Here is a 16,227-nt window from a genome sequence, read left to right as displayed (position 1 = left end):
ACTCTTCAACGAAGAATGTCAACCATCTCTTCTAACTCTATCATAGACCATCTTCACTCAAAACTGCAGCATCTTTGTGAACAGGAAAAACGTTGATTTTTGACAATGGATGAAATGTCCATTACCCAAGGGGCTGAGTTTGATACAAGTAGTGGTCAGAGGCGAAGTCGCACTGCCTGGTCAACTTAATTAAGCATGGGTGTGTCACTAGGTTGGGTGGGTTAGCATCATGGTGGAAGCAGACAGTTGCTTACTACTTTACTGACAATTTTACTTTTGTCATTGTCCTCCAGCCCATTGTATTGGAATTATAATGTGCATGGACAATAATTGCATGGTAATTAATATATGACAGGTAATTAGAAATTCGAAACATAGCATAACTTTTAATGTTTGGAAGCCAAAAATAAAGAAGCAGCTTTTTAAAGGTGTCCCTGTGCCCTTGCGTTGACTAATCTCAGTCTGACTCGCTTGTAACATCCAGGAAAGCAAAACTGCCGAGGCAGTCCGAACTCCGAGGCAGCGCACACCGCGGCAATCTCACTTCCCGCTGATGCCATCACTTAGTGTTTCAAGTACCAAGGAAAGCAACGTGAGATCTTTAAAGGACAAGTGAGCTCTAACACTAGCTATCGTCATCTGGATTATACAGAGCCGCTTTCTAAAAATACTGTACGTACATACAAAGTCCCTCAAAATTAGGGAAAGTGTTGTTCATACCTATAGAAATGATTTCCATTAACTTCAACCTTTGTCGATGTTCGTACAATTTATACAAGAATTTTTACTACCGTCGGCTGGACACAAATGGCGCCCTTAATCCGGGTTGTCGCACTCTCTCTCTCTCTCTCTCTCTCTCTCTCTCTCTCTCTCTCTCTCTCTCTCTCTCTCTCTCTCTCTCTCTCTCTCTCTCTCTCTCTCTCTCTCTCTCTCTCTCTCTCTCTCTCTCTCTCTCTCTCTCTCTCTCTGTCTCTGTCTCTCTCTCTCTCTCTCTCTCTCTCTCTCTGTCTCTCTCTCTCTCTGTCTCTCTGTCTCTCTGTACTTCTCTCTCTCTCTCTCTCTCTCTCTCTCTCTCTCTCTGTCTCTCTCTCTCTCTGTCTCTCTCTCTCTCTGTCTCTCTCTCTCTCTCTCTGTCTCTCTCTCTCTCTGTCTCTCTGTCTCTCTGTCTCTCTGTCTCTCTGTCTCTCTGTCTCTCTCTCTCTCTCTCTCTCTCTCTCTCTCTCTCTCTCTCTCTCTCTCTCTCTCTCTCTCTCTCTCTCTCTCTCTCTCTCTCTCTCTCTCTCTCTCTCTCTCTCTCTCTCTCTCTCTCTCTCTCTCTCTCTCTTCTCTCTATACGACTCTAACCCATGCTAGTCTCGCGTGGCCAGACGTTTGCGTGCGGGGAGGAGGGGCGTGTAGTAAGTCTGGACACAGTGGCCGGGTTTATTAGTCCGTGGGCTGATTGCTGTAGCGAGAAGTTCTGCTCCCACTTTCGTACGAGGAAGGTTCCTTGATTGTAACCGACAGAGGACTCAAATTGAAGGCTATTCCACTTTGTTGGCGGTTGAGAAAGTGGTCGGTTTTCGTGATATAATTATTTTATTAAACGCGATGGAAGCGAGCAGACTCAATTTCGTTTTGCATTTTTGTGCGTCTTTATATAATTTAACTTCCAACGACTGCTTCTAGTTTGATAGGTGTAACAACATTTTCTGGAACTTAAAATAAACTAGGCGCGCAGACACTGTTTGGAAGAGCGAGGCTGGCCGCTGTTGTTCGCATGTGTCTGTTGAAGCAATTTTTGTTGACGCAGCTTTACGTATTATCAGTTGTAAACACTATAGAATTAATTTAATTTTGATTTTACAACGGCCTGTCAGTTTTTCAGATTAACTATGTATGTATTTCTTTAGCATCAATCTTTACTCGCAAATGTTACGAGTTAAATTGTAAAATTTAGCAACACAATTTGATTATATTAAGAAAACTAACATCAGAGTTTTTAGCACTGTAAACAACTTCGTTTTAGTTTAAATTTCTAACATTACATGATATTTGTACAAACCAGCGCCCTGTAGCTACGTATTTATAGTTGTGTCGGTTACATTTCATCAAGAACAATCAGGTCGTCGTCTTCAACGTATACATCAGTGACAGAAGGAACAGCAGCCTCGGCACTGACACAGTCTTTGCACTTGCAAGCATCGGTACATGGCATGTTATTCTTGAAGCACCGACATCTTGCACTATTGCAACCCGATGAACAACCACAACGCAGTAATTCCAAGAGAGCCAAAGGTGCAGGAGGAAGAATCATTCATAATACTTTGATGTCACCATCGCCGATATACCAACCATGCCCAATAGGACTGGGAACTTCTCCACACTGAAGACACCGTTTCCAAAGAAACGCTTAGTAGTTGCTTCGGCGGACATGTTGAACAAATGCGTCACGGGTTGGAGGTAAATCGGCGTACGACTTGCATGCTGCAGTGCAAAACAAATAATATCTTAACGAATTCACACTTGTAAATGACTCCTTTCCGTATAGTTTGCACACAAACTGTTCACACAATTGAATTACATCTTCATCAAACGTCAGAAATTCTCCTAGACGCTGCATCGCTTGTATGTGGCCTCTCTTGATGAGTTTGAAAGCTCCATCTTTCCACGTTTTGAAAAAGAGCTCACGGTATCACAACCTGTAAATGCATGCACACCTGGTATAGCTTTACAAACATCACTGCCATGAGTGCTCTCAATGTTGTCTAAGCTGATGTACCCACTTCTCTGGGCTGTATCTGCATAGAGAATTAGCTGTGATGCAATACGGCTATCTGCCCAAGCACCAATAACAGCAATATCAGTATCTGGTGATTTAATTATGACTGCCGCATAGCCCGAGATGGCAGCATGATAGGCATGTAAAAAAGGCGTGTGTCAGATGTGTCTGCAGTTCTGCTATAGTACATGCTACTACAGTTAGGCCGTCGGTACTGGTAAGACATTCGCATTTTTTAGCGACAGTAACATATAGCTTCTTGCCTTTGAGTAGTTGTGAATACTGCGGCATCTTCCATTGATTGGCAAGAAACGAAATAAGAGCAACTTTGTTGGATGAGGTTGCCATAGATTTCTTCCAAGTCGGAAGCTTTTGTTCAGCGCTCGCGATGGTCATCACCAGCATTCCAGATTTTCTTCTCTTTTGTCTTTCCAGTGATTTGATGCTATTTCGAGGGTACTGATCGCATACAAAATCAACACGTCCGCCTTCAATAGTACCGTAAGTAATGCCTTTTAGAACTTGATCGGCAAGCATTCCAAATGTGCCACCAGTTGGTATCGTGGTCCGTAGAGTTGCCATGGCATCAACAATATACGCTGCTCTAGATGGTACTATATCGAGAGTTGTTACGTCTTTTTCTAGCAGTGGCAAAAGCTTTGACTTGCTCGTCTTCATTAGCCCTCCATGTAGAGTTGCCAAAGAATAAGGAAGTAGTCCTAGTTCGTGTGATAACACATCTTGCATGTTAAATTCCCTTGCCTGAGCTACAACTGCAAGCTTCGCAAACAGGTTGCAATGCGCCTTCAGAGAAGTTTGACGTCCGGTTGAAGTTGTTTTTAATGGCTTCATTTGTGACGTAAAAGTCTTCAGCTTTAGGGACTTTAGAGTGGCAGAAAAGTCCTCCATTTTGCTTAGAAGACGTTTAGCAAAGAAATGATTCACATGCGTTACAACCTTTCATATGGGCACCAAGCACATCAGAGCGTACTTCGTCATTTGCTTGAATTCCAGACGAGAGACAGAAAAGAGCATCTGAAATTGAAAAGGGATTGGCCCAAGCCTAAAGTGCCGTGCTGACTTGTTCCACTAAGATGTTTGATTTTGATATTGCTGACTGGCTCAACCTTCTAGGCAGTACTGACGATTCTGTGAGCATGCCCGCCAAGTTTTTGCAAGACTTTGTTAGCGCTGCGCGAAGCTGAGCAGTGAGCATCCAACGTTGCACGGCGCCGGGCTGAAACCTATTATCCCTCCACTAACTTTGGTGTCATGATTGACTGTTTGTTGCAGAGCTTAGTCGACTGGTACTTGTGCAAAGTAAGACTGTCGACTGCGTCGAACAGTGAGTTCACCGCGCTCCATTTGAGCGTATGCGTCTGGATGAGTGGAAGGCAACAAAACCATTTCACACCAGTATGCAGACAGATATCGACAGTAGTTGGTACGGTCATAGGCAAACAGCCATGGCAATAGCTCACGCACACACTGAAGATGAAGATTCCAATCTGCTTGTCTTGAAGCCCGGATAAATCGACGAAAGAGACTAACCATATCAATGTATGATGTCCAAAACACTGACATTGGCCCACGATCTTGTTTGCAAAAGTCTGAGTAAGCACCGTACAAGTGTTTGAATGAAGAATGTTCTATTAAATCGGTCACTGATGGCAAAGATTGATTGCAGCAAAGGTCAGTCAACATACTGTGCAGATCTGGGTGGTTGACTTGTAGTCTATTGCACGTTATCCATTCTTCAAACTCTTGCCACCGAAGACGTTCGAAGGCTTCTGACAAAATTAGGTGAGCTTTAATGGAACGATTGTAGTGTTTTCCTCCTAAAACGCCTGCTACAGAACCGGCACTCACAACATTGGCTTCCACTAGAGTGTCCCTGAAACCAGCTTCGCCGTATCTTTTACCAATTATGGCTAACAAAGTACAGATAACGTGAAAAGTGCTCATTCTAGCAACGACAGATTTAAATTCAGCTCTATCTGGAAGTTCAGAAATTGCCACTTGGTCATGCCAGAGAATTTCTTGCAGCTTTGCATAATTGCTTGATCTGCAACGACAACGATGTCTTGCTGTTTTGTTTGCAAAGAGATGTTTAAAGCCATATCCAAAACATTTTTACAATACTGATTTGGGTGGAAGGAGCGTTGATGACTGGTAAATACCCAACCTTACTTATGAGTGGAATACTCTGAATGCAAGGAGCAGCATTGAAACCTGCCCAGTCTGGAACTGATAAACTAACCGCACCCAGTTTCTCATTCAAATGTGCCGGAAGCCTAGCTAACATCAAAGCAAAGTCTGTAAACTGGGCAGTCTAGCTGTAATCTTTGTCATCGGTAAGTTTAGCGATGTCAATACAGTATTCACCTGGTCCATGTCGTCGTGAAGAAACATAGCGTGGTGGCGGGTCTACCAGTGTAGTACGCAGTGACCGACTGTGTTTGCGATATGTACGTTTCTGAGACTGATCATGAACGAGCAGCATTGCAGCAGCAGTAGGAACAGCACGCTGGATGAGAATAGAATTAGTGCAGTGCGTAGTGTTGGCCCCTGTTGGCGTGTCCTCCATTATATCATTGTTGTCAGTAGCTAATACAACTGACGTCGATAGATCGACATTTGAAGGAAGTGGAACGTTTCCAGTACCAGCCAGTTCCAATTGTTTCTCCGCGAGAGCGGTATCCATTTCTTGAATCTGGCTCATAGATATTCCATGGCCACGCGATTTAGCAAACTAACGTCTTGGGCGCTTTTAGTCATGTGATGAATTGCAGCAGGTAGCACGCGGCCGTTATGAGCAGTGTAGATAATGTCTTGAGCAATTGACAAAGCACTGAGATGTGTAGTTTCTGACACATTGGGATACGTCGTTCAAGGCTGTAGACATCAAAAGTTGTGCTTTCCACATCAACGAGCAACAAAACCAAGTAGTTGTATAAATAACAGTGGAGGAACAAGACGATCAATTTCAGCTTCGTTAAGATCATCTGCTGTGGGAGGCCATATCATGGTTTCGGTCACATGCAATTACAGCACTGCGTAATTCCAAAGCACTGTGCAGATGACTTATCGCGGAAGAAGGTGACGTAAAGTTATCGTCGTCAATTGCACTCATATCTTCAATCTCACCAACTTCATCAATCTTGTGTTTCAAATTTAGAAATGCTTCCAGTAGATCTCCTTTCGCAGTTGAAGACGAGAACACGATTTCTACTTCATTAGCATGTTTTGGTTTCCAAAACTCTAGCCTTTTCTGATAATACTTGATTAATCTTTTCTTTAAATTCTCTCTGCGGCAAGACAGATTGAGTTCATCAAACTGCTCTAAAAGCTCTAGAAATTTAGCGTGGAGTTGTAACATTGTGGCTGTGCTTTTCCCAGAATTGACTCTAGATTCTACTGAGTGCACTAGACTTGAGAAGGCTATGTCAAAAGCAGTCCCTCTGTTAAGTCACCAGCAGTGCTTCTTTCTTCCCACTTGCAAGCGTCGTATCTTCAAACTACACTAGCAAGATTCTTCTTTGAAGTGTAGTCTCGATAACAGCTCGTATGGTAATTCACTTCGGCAGCATGAAAATCAAGGTTTCCGTATTCCGTTGCTAGAAGAACTCTTGTGTCATCACGTACTCTGGCTGCTTGTACAAGTGTAACAGGAGAAATATCCATTTGGCAATTTTAATCTATCGTAACTGTGCTTGTCCAATTTTTCGGTTTCTAACACAGTAAACAAAGCGAGAAATTGGTCTTTGCTAATGATCGGCGAGTGGTTCGTGCTGACGAAGAAGATCCTTGATCAACAATGACTGCAGTTGATGATGATGGGTTTGTGCACACTTGGCTTTCTGCAGCAAGCGTTGTTGTTGCAGGTGCGGATTCATCTTGCTCTTTCCTTCTATTATTCTGCAGATGTCTAAGGTTTATCTTGTTTGTGTAATTTTGATAACACAAACGATGGTAGTAGCCTCTTGGATTATCCTCACGTGTAACCCCTTCCTTGCGCATAAACGGGTATTTGTCATCTTGTCTCACCTCCGCAGTGTCAGGCAAAGTCGCCCAACTGCGCTGTTGAGACACAGTCAATTTCACCACCCTCTCTCTGACACTGACACAGGTAACTTCTCCAATCTAGGCAACGAACCTTCGCAGCGGGAACAACAGCTTCAAAGACAAGACTTTCGTCGTCACTTCTTTCGAACTCCATTGCTTGAATTAGTTAATTAATTAATTAATTAATTGATAAAAGCCAATTCAATAGATATTATACACAAAGTTTGTTCTTCTGAGATACGACTTTAACAACAAATTAGACAACTGCAACAATGAAATGCTAGTATAAGTCTAGTGCTACACATGCGTTCCTTTAAACAGTGTCTGCCAATTGCACGTCTGGTTCGTTTCATACATTTTGCGTAGTCATCATCTACTTTACCTATTAATTAATTACTACTCCTAGTCATCATCCGCTTGAGTCCGGTCAAATCATAGTCGTCATTCGGTTGAGTCATCGTCATCCGCGTCAAATTGTGTGCAGTCATCATCCGGTTTACGTCGTAGTAGCCGGTTGAGTTCAAAGTGAAACGATTACGTCATCATTTTTCCGGGTTCTAGTAGTAATTGCAATAATCATTCAGTGAGTTATTGTTATTGTCCACTTTCATGCTAGTTTTAACATCCGATGAACGCTTTCTAACTTGTTGCATGCTTGCACGTCTGGGTTTTGAAATCTACAGACATCAAAGCCGTAAAACAAACCTAGACAAGCAGGGCACAAAGCAGAACGTGAAATAATGTAATATAATACTTTCAAAAGCTTAAAAACTTATGTGCAGGAGTCTACAGGGGGTTCTAGTGGCTCTGTTGAATAACCGGAAATAATAGCTCGGGTACCAGACCTCATTATGGCATCACGCTAACGTTTTAAACTCGCTGTTGTAAACCGATCATTTTTGTGAGTGCCAACAAGTCGAAACGGTCTTAGCACTACATTATCTACTATTTTATGAAGTAAAACCTTCTTCTTACGAGAGTGGGAGCGGAGGTGCAGAAAACAACAGCTCTGCGTGATCAGCCCACGGACTATACCAAACTTGCGTTGTCTCTTTTGTGCTAACCTTTGTCAAAAGAGGAACTGATGCAAGAGCATACATTGGCATAGCTAATGGATCACCTTGAGTCGTGCCTTCTTTAGATATTAGAACTTCACCTTCAACAAATAAGAAAGATGGTTGACGGTATGTGTTGGCGAGCACCGGTAAGATGGCAGGACAGTTAACAGAAATATTCGCTAAAGCCACTTGACCGTTCAAGTTATTGAAAGCGTTGGAAGCGTCTACAAGTAGGATTGCTTCTGTATTTAAATCATCAAGGACAGTTTGCATTGCATGTGTGGCAGATTCAACACCTGATAATTGACCTGCACAAAGTTGAAGTGGTCCAGCAGCATTCAGTATGTCTGACTTTGCAATACTAAGGATGGCTTTTCCGATTATCCTTCTTGATTTTTCGCATATGCCAATTGGTCAAACTCCGCGTTTCTTGTCCAGTAGAATCAGACGACAACTCACCAAACCAGTAAGACCAATTGGATCAACTACTACTACTACTACTGCTGCTGCTGCTGCTGCTACCACTGCTGCTGCTACCACTGCTGCTGCTACCACTGCTGCTGCTACCACTGCTGCTGCTACCACTGCTGCTGCTACCACTGCTGCTGCTACTACTGCCGCTGCTATCACTGCTGCTGCTACTACTGCTGCTGCTACTACTGCTACTGCTACTGCTGCTGCTACTTCTGCTGCTACTGCTACTGCTACTGCTACTGCTACTGCTACTGCTACTGCTACTGCTACTGCTACTGCTGCTGCTGCTGTTGTTGTTGCTGCTTCTTTAGCTGCTGCTTTAGCTGCTGCTTTAGCTGCTGCTGCTGCTGCTGCTGCTGCTACTGCTACTGCTACTGCTACTGCTACTGCTAATACTACTACTGCTACTGCTAATACTACTACTGCTACTGCTACTGCTACTACTACTGTTACTGCTACTACTACTGCAAAAGAACTACTGCATTTGAAACATTCCAAACACCAATCATTATGTGAATCTGCATTGCTTCGTGGTTCTGTCAATGACATACCAAAAGTCATTTTTGACAGAATTGATGGCTCTGTCATCAAGTCTGCAGCTTTGCGAACTCAGGGTGCTGGCGGGCCTTCCGGAGTCGACTCTGTTGCATGGAGAAGATTTTGCTGCTCATTTCACAACCAGTCCACTGAATTATGCAATGCATTGGCTGCTCTGACAAGACTCATTTGTACGGAATTTGTTGACCCAAGAGGAATCCAAGCACTAGTAGCTTGTCGACTAATACCATTGGACAAGTCTCCTGGTCTACGTCCAATTGGTATTGGAGAAACGTTCAGAAGGATCATTGCCAAATCGATAATGTCTGTAGTGAAGGATGATGTCTGCTGTTGTTCAGGACCTTTGCAAGTATGTGCTGGTCAAGCAGGAGGATGTGAAGGAGCTGTTCATGCAATGAGAGCAATATTTGAAGATGATGCTACAGACTGTGTTCTGTTGGTAGACGCAAGTAATGCGTTCAATGCTTTGAATCGTCGAGTTGCTTTACACAATGCTCGCATACTATGCCCTATTATTGCAACAGCTTTAATTAACACATACAGAGTTGACATATTGATGTATGTGATTGGAGGAGAGACTATACAGTCAACTGAAGGTACTACACAGGGTGACCCTCTGGCCATGTCATTGTATGCAATTGGCATTAGTCCTCTCATCACCAAAGTTATGGGTACGTGCAAGCAAGGTTGTCTTGCTGATGATGCTACTGGGGGCGGGATCCATTAAGAATGTAAGAAAATGGTGGGATGCTATTACAGAGCATGGACCAGAATTTGGCTATTTTGCTAATGCTAACACAACATGGCTGATCGTGAAAGAGAACAAGCAGGAGCAGGCAAGAGATATTTTTGGAGACACTTCTGTTCAGATAACAACATCAGGGAAGAGACACCTTTGGTGCTGCTCTTGGTAGTTCATCCTTTGTTGAAGAATATGTCAGCAGAAAGGTAGATAAATGGGTCATGCAAGTAAAACGCTTGTCAGAGATTGCATTAACACAACCACATGTTGCTTACTCTGTATTTACTCATGGCTTGTCACGTCAATGGTCATACATATCAAGAACTGCCGAAAACATCTCTTCCATGATGCAGCCGCTTGAGGAAGCCATTCGTGATTATTTCATTCCTGCCATAACCGGCCAGCAACATTGTAGCCAAGACGTGAGAGATTTGTTGGCTCTACCTTGTCGACTTGGAGGTTTGAACTTGACTAATCCAACTCACACGTCCGATGTTGAGTTCAAGTCTCCTTGTCGTATAAAAACACCATTAGCAGCTCTCATAATACAACAAGAACAGTGCTACAATGTGGCTGTCGAAGCTGTTCAGAAAGAAAAATCTGCCACAAAATTTGAAAAACCGGCTTCTCAGAAACAAACTTTAGTAGAAATAGAAGCTAATTGTCCAGCATCTATGAAACGATGCGTTGAACTTGCCTCTGAAAAGGGTGCATCAAATTGGCTATCCGTTTTACCGGTTGAAGAACATGGTTTTTATTTGAGCAAAGGAGATTTTCGTGATGCTTTATGCATGCGCTATGGTTGGATGTTACCAAATCTACCTTCAAAATGTGTCTGTGGATCTGCTTTCAACGTTGACCATGCAATGGTATGTTCTAAAGGTGGCTTTCCGACGCTAAGGCACAATGAAATTAGGGATATAACTGCCGATCTTTTGACTGAAGTGTGTCATGATGTAGCGATAGAACCGATGTTACAACCTCTGACTGGAGAAAAGTTTCAGAAGAAAACAGCGAACATGTCTGACGAGGCTAGACTTGATCTTTCAGCGAGAGGAGTCTGGACAAAAGGAGACCGTGCATTTTTTGATGTAAGGGTATTTTACCCAAACGCGCGCTCCAATAGTCAAGGCTCTTTGAGATCAGCATTCAACATCCATGAATGTGGAAAAAAACGTGAATATGCGCATCGAGTACTGGAAGTGGAACATGCCAGCTTCACTCCGTTGGTTTTTTCCTCTACCGGTGGCATGAGCTCTGAAACTTCCACCTTCTACAAACATCTTGCCAGTTTAATTGCCAACAAAACTGAAAAGAAATATAGTTCAGTGATGGAACTTCTGAGATGTCGGATCAGCTTTTCTCTAATAAGATCTTCTGTTTTGTGCATTCGCGAAAGTAGATCGGCCAAGCACAGCCCTCTAAAATGTCATGACATGGATTTAATCAACAGTGAGGCTTGCCTCACTAAGTCGATTGTGACGTTGACTTAAGTGGGTTTGTTTAATTGAATGGATTGATATAGTGTTGTGTTGAGTGCCGTTGTAGTGGTTTTTGTAGTATGGGCATGACCGGTGGATGCTTTTGCTGAGTAATAAATATACTACTACTACTACTACTACTACTACTACTACTACTACTTAGAAGATATGGTGTATTTGAAACAATAGCAGACTACGTATACACAAACGGCAACCTACAGCGAATGGCAATAAACTATTACTACTACTAAACAATTACTGTCATATACAATAGTACAACTTTTACTACTACTATGTCATGTACAGTAAAGTCACTAAGCTGAGGAGGCCAGGTGCCCCTCAGACGTAGCCAGGAGAATATTGTTTTCCGGCCTGACGTAGCGTTTGCACCTGCTGCCCCTGATGCACATTATGGAAGCTCTTAGGAGTGCGAACCCGAGTCGACATCTTAGCCAGTTGATCACGCTACCGTATGGAGTGTCCTTTTTCTCAGATATCATTGAGGCCAGCTTTTTGGTAAATGACGTTGTAAGCTTGCTCATGCCACCAGTGCAAGAAAGGATAATAGGTGTAAAGGAAGCATTTTCTACTTTTCTCAGTCTTTCTTCATATTTCCTTTTCTTCTCTTGTTCCTGTCTTCTATAGCATGATGCAACTTCAAAACATGTGTACGAGGTGGCATTGGGGTTAAACACCCGGACATCAAAATATGTCTTCTCAAATCTTCCTCCCCAAAAACCTCTTGCCGAAATGTCTAATCTTGCATCATCATCTCGACTGCTTGAACGTAAAGAGAACGTCTCTCCACTTAGTGATTGCAACGTGGGCTCCGTTTCCACATCATGACAGACATCAGACAACAGATGAGAAAACATATCTCGGATTTCATTATGGCGTATAGTTGGAAAGCCTCCCGTGGGGCAGGACATAGCATGCTCCACTGACATTTTTCCACCGCAAGGGCAAGATTCACTCATATGAGGGGGGACCCATCCATATCTGAGGCATAGAGCATCTCTGAATGCAGACTTATGTAATGAGAAGCCGTGATCCTCCAATGGCAGCACTGTGAGCCAGTTTGATGCCCCCTTTTCATTTGCTAACTCGAACATTCTTTTATGTTGGTGTGAGAGGTTATCTCGAACATTATCAGCAAGAGTTTTGATTTCTAGCCCTTTGTGCTTGCGAATTTGCTTTTTGAGAGAATCCTGTTGATCTGGGGCATCTCCTAGAGTGATCTCCTGATTCAAAATGAAGTCAACAAGCGGTGCAGTCATCTTTCGAGAGTTTAAGTATTCAGAAGACAATGAAGTTGGATCTGTGATTCCCAGACCACCAAGTCTGGCTGGTAAGGAGAAGAGTTTTCTTTCCAGTTCTCCAGGGGCCGAACGACCAGTTATAGCAGGAATCAGTTGAGATTGTATTGATGATTCTAAAAGCCCAGCAAAAGTTTTGAAATTCTGATTTGTTCTCGCAGTAAAAATCCACCTGCCCAGAAGACCGTGACTTAATGTGGAATGAGCTGCTTGTGGCTGACTTTGGGCAATGGAAGCCAATTTGTCAATCTGACGTGTCCAGTCTAAGATTGCATCACTGAGATAGCCGTTACAGAAGTTTTCAGTTCCCAGTGCAGCTCCTAAATACTTTCGACCTTCAGAGGTGATGTTCACAGCCGTTTTTGAGAACACACGTTTGGCTTCTTCAAGGCAATTCGGTTTGACGATCAACCAGGATTTCTTGGCATTTGGAAAGTATCCAAATTTTTCTCCATGTATGGAGAGTTTCTCCCACCATTGTTTGACTGCTTGTATCTTTCCTCCGGCTGCAGCATCATCGGCATACCAGACTTGGGTGCTGCCTTCTGTTTGTACTTTTTTCAGCAGAGGTACTGTGGCCAAGGCGTACATTGCCATCGCGAGAGGATCTCCCTGTGTGGTTCCCTCACGCGACAACAAGACTTCCCCACCAACGAATAGGGGTGAAGGCTGTTGATATGTGTTGAGCAATACGGTATGAATTGCTGGACAAGTGCTTGAGATGTTCTTTAGAGCCAACTGACGGTTCAAGCTATTAAAGGCATTTGTTGCATCTACAAGTAGTATGGCTTCCGTATTGTCATCTTCAAACAATGACTGCATGGCATGTATTGCAGCCTCACACCCAGCAATCTGTCCTGCACAAAGCTGCAAGGTTCCGGTTGCCGAGAGCACGTCAGACTTGACCACAGAAAGAACCGCCTTTCCAATAATTCTTCTAACTGTCTCACACACACCAATTGGTCTCACCCCAGGATTTTTGTTCAGAGGTACAAGACGACAAGCCACTAGAGCTGAGATACCGTCAGGATCTACTATCTCTGTTGAAATTCGACGAGCAACAGCAGCTAGAGCATTACAGAGATCTTTGGAGGAAGTGTGAAATCCCGTACACAGGCGTTTCCATTGAGTCGAGTCAAGGCCAGAAGGACCAGCTGCACCAGAACATCGCATTGCTGTATTCCTGATCAGTTGTCCATCAAGAGAATCAAACAAGACAGGATGGACTGGAGAAGCGTTCTCTTTAGAATTCACAACATAGTCAGGATCGAGGGAAGAAGCATTTGGATGTTTTTCTTTGAGTACATCTCTCACGGTTTTTTGACTTGAATTTGTCAGGTAGTCATCCAGGTGTAAAAGACCATTAGCACCTTCATCAGACAGTAAACGCATAGCAGCATTCACATTTCCTTTCTTCAAATGACCAGCGAAAACGTGAGGAAGATCGTCGATTTTGGTTGCCTTGTTAGAAGACCTACTATAAGTTAGATGTTGTTGGATCGTCTTGGCTTCATACAACAGAGCCTTGATATCACCCGCCTTCCAGGCTTCTAAGCGACGGGTCAGACAAGAGACATGATCAGGACCTCTGGACCGCTTGTGTGGCTTCTGTAGCAGAAGATGGGGCATCACCATAGCAGCAGTCAATGAGACACACTCAAGAGCAGATGCACTTGCATACGCATGAAACAATCTGGCAAGTTCGGAGGCGAACATTTTACCAGTAGAACCGTATGGTACTTGAAATAAATTCCTTCTCCAATGAACAACTTCTTGGTAAGCCTGTTCTATTTGACTCATCACTTCAACACCATTCAGTGAACCCCAACTGAAATTTGGTGATGCCATCACTCTGTAAGGAAGGCGTTCATGTAACTCTAGGGAAGGAGAAGCTGTTTGATTTAAGTCATGAATGTCTTCATCTTCCTGGGTGTTAGATATCATATCGACAATGTGAGCGACTGGTGAACTTGTCTGCTGTTGCAATTTAGGATGGACCCTGGACTGTTCAAGTGTCTGCTTTTGCGATAACTTAGAACAAGGCAGTTGCCTTTGCGACAACGAAGAACAAGGTGGGTGCAGCTGGACGGCATCGGAATAAAGCATTCTTGTTGCAGCAGTAAGGACACTAGATTCTAGACTGGATGAAGAGAGTGCTTTACCTCCTGGAGAACTAGACCGAGCAACAACCGAAGCGTAAGACAGTGGCTTATCATGACCTGAATGCTGATTCACTGGCGAGTCCATGATTGTAGGCGCCTGATGATCATCACTTGACATGCACGGCTTCGTCGGGGATATCTTGCTAGAAGTGGTACCAGCAGTTTTAGGACGTTGTAGTTGATATTTCCCTCTTGCTTCCCAGTTTTGGCAGCGGTTGTGGTTGAGTGGATTGCAATTTCTACAGAATTGGCCCAACTTGGCACAGCGACAGTTCATACAGCGGCCGCTGCTGTTGCATAAGCAGCATTTAGACATCACCGAGAGATCGCTGGACAGTTGAACACTTAGAAGTAGAAGTCACAATTTAAATCTCAGACCAATATGTTAAGGAGTAGACAGTGACGAGGCTGAACAGAACAGGAGACTTTTGAAATTCAAATCTCGGTTGACCGTTGAAAGAGATTTTCTGTCCCCCACACTATAGAATCGTTGTGGATCGTGGTGAAACCAAAAACAAACTAACGAAGTAATCCTCAAACCTAGGAACGAACGTAAACTGAAATGAACTGGCAAAATGTTACCGAATGATGCGCGCCGCCATGACAGGTCTACATCCGGGACTACTACTCTACTATTACTACTACTACTACTACTACTACTACTACTACTACTACTACTTCTACTGAGAGAACTGGTGTATTTGAACAATCAAACGGCATCTGCTAACACACTACTACATACTACTACTGTATGTAAAAGCTTCCTCTATAGCAACAAGTTTCTAGGTTGTAACAACTTTGAGATAAACAGTCTTCTATAATCTACTTTCTGCTGCTTCCAGCAGAATGTTGAAGTCCCTTGAGGTTCTGTGAAGCTTGGACCTGCATCCTCGCAAACACATCACGCAGGCCCGAAGGAGTGCAAATGACAGTCGACATCTCAGCCAGTTGATAGTTGTGCTGTACTCGGTGTGGTGCTTTTCCGATAAAAGTGAGGCTAGTCTTTTCAAAAAAATAGACGTCAGTTTACTGCATCCTCCAGTGCATGCTAAAATGATTGGCGTGAACGATGAAAGCTCCACGTTATTAATTCGTTCCTCGTATCGCCTTTTCTACTACTACTACTTCTACTACTACTGAGAGAACTAGTGAATTTGAAAATCAAACTCCATTGTACAAAGTAAATAATTAAGCAAAGGTACTGTACTGTGCGCAACATACACAAAACAATTACTTTAAAAACGTTATTTAATTCTAGTGGATGCACGTAATAAGGCAAAGCCAATGCGACTTACGACTTACCAGTACTACTACTACTACTACCTGTGAGAACTGGTGTATTTGAAAATCAAAGTCTATCTTACAAGACAAACATTTAAGCAAAGGTACAGCACGCAACATACGTAAAACGATTACATTAAACACATAACTAGCTCTAAAATTCAACTACTGCAAGGTAGTCTACTCTCAGCTGAGGCCAAGAGTATGTCTTTGTTGATAGATGTTCTTGTTCTGCAGCCTCTGAGACACATGATGGATGCGCGTAGTAAGGCAAGGCCAATGCGACATCTTATCCAGTTGATGGAAGTACTGTAGACAATGTTTTGTTT

At 43.2% G+C, this 16,227-nt stretch overlaps 1 protein-coding gene across 1 annotated transcript; it reads right to left on the bottom strand.

Annotated features, from left to right (window-relative positions):
• Positions 1 to 11,306: 11,306 nt before the first annotated feature.
• LOC134198297 (uncharacterized) lies at positions 11,307 to 15,206 on the bottom strand. Its single transcript, XM_062667662.1, has one exon. It carries the CDS (start codon positions 14,931 to 14,933, stop codon positions 11,454 to 11,456), a length of 3,480 nt encoding a protein of 1,159 aa, XP_062523646.1. The 5' UTR covers positions 14,934 to 15,206; the 3' UTR covers positions 11,307 to 11,453.
• Positions 15,207 to 16,227: the final 1,021 nt, after the last annotated feature.

This window comes from Corticium candelabrum, chromosome 2, assembly GCF_963422355.1.
Source record: "Corticium candelabrum chromosome 2, ooCorCand1.1, whole genome shotgun sequence".
NCBI classification, from domain to species: Eukaryota; Metazoa; Porifera; class Homoscleromorpha; order Homosclerophorida; family Plakinidae; genus Corticium; species Corticium candelabrum.
This window is presented reverse-complemented; position numbering and strand designations above follow the sequence as displayed.

Coding starts and splice junctions, on each gene's coding strand:
- LOC134198297 (XM_062667662.1), bottom strand. CDS start 14,933: ATGTCTAAATGCTGCTTATGCAACAGCAGCGGCCGCTGTATGAACTGT.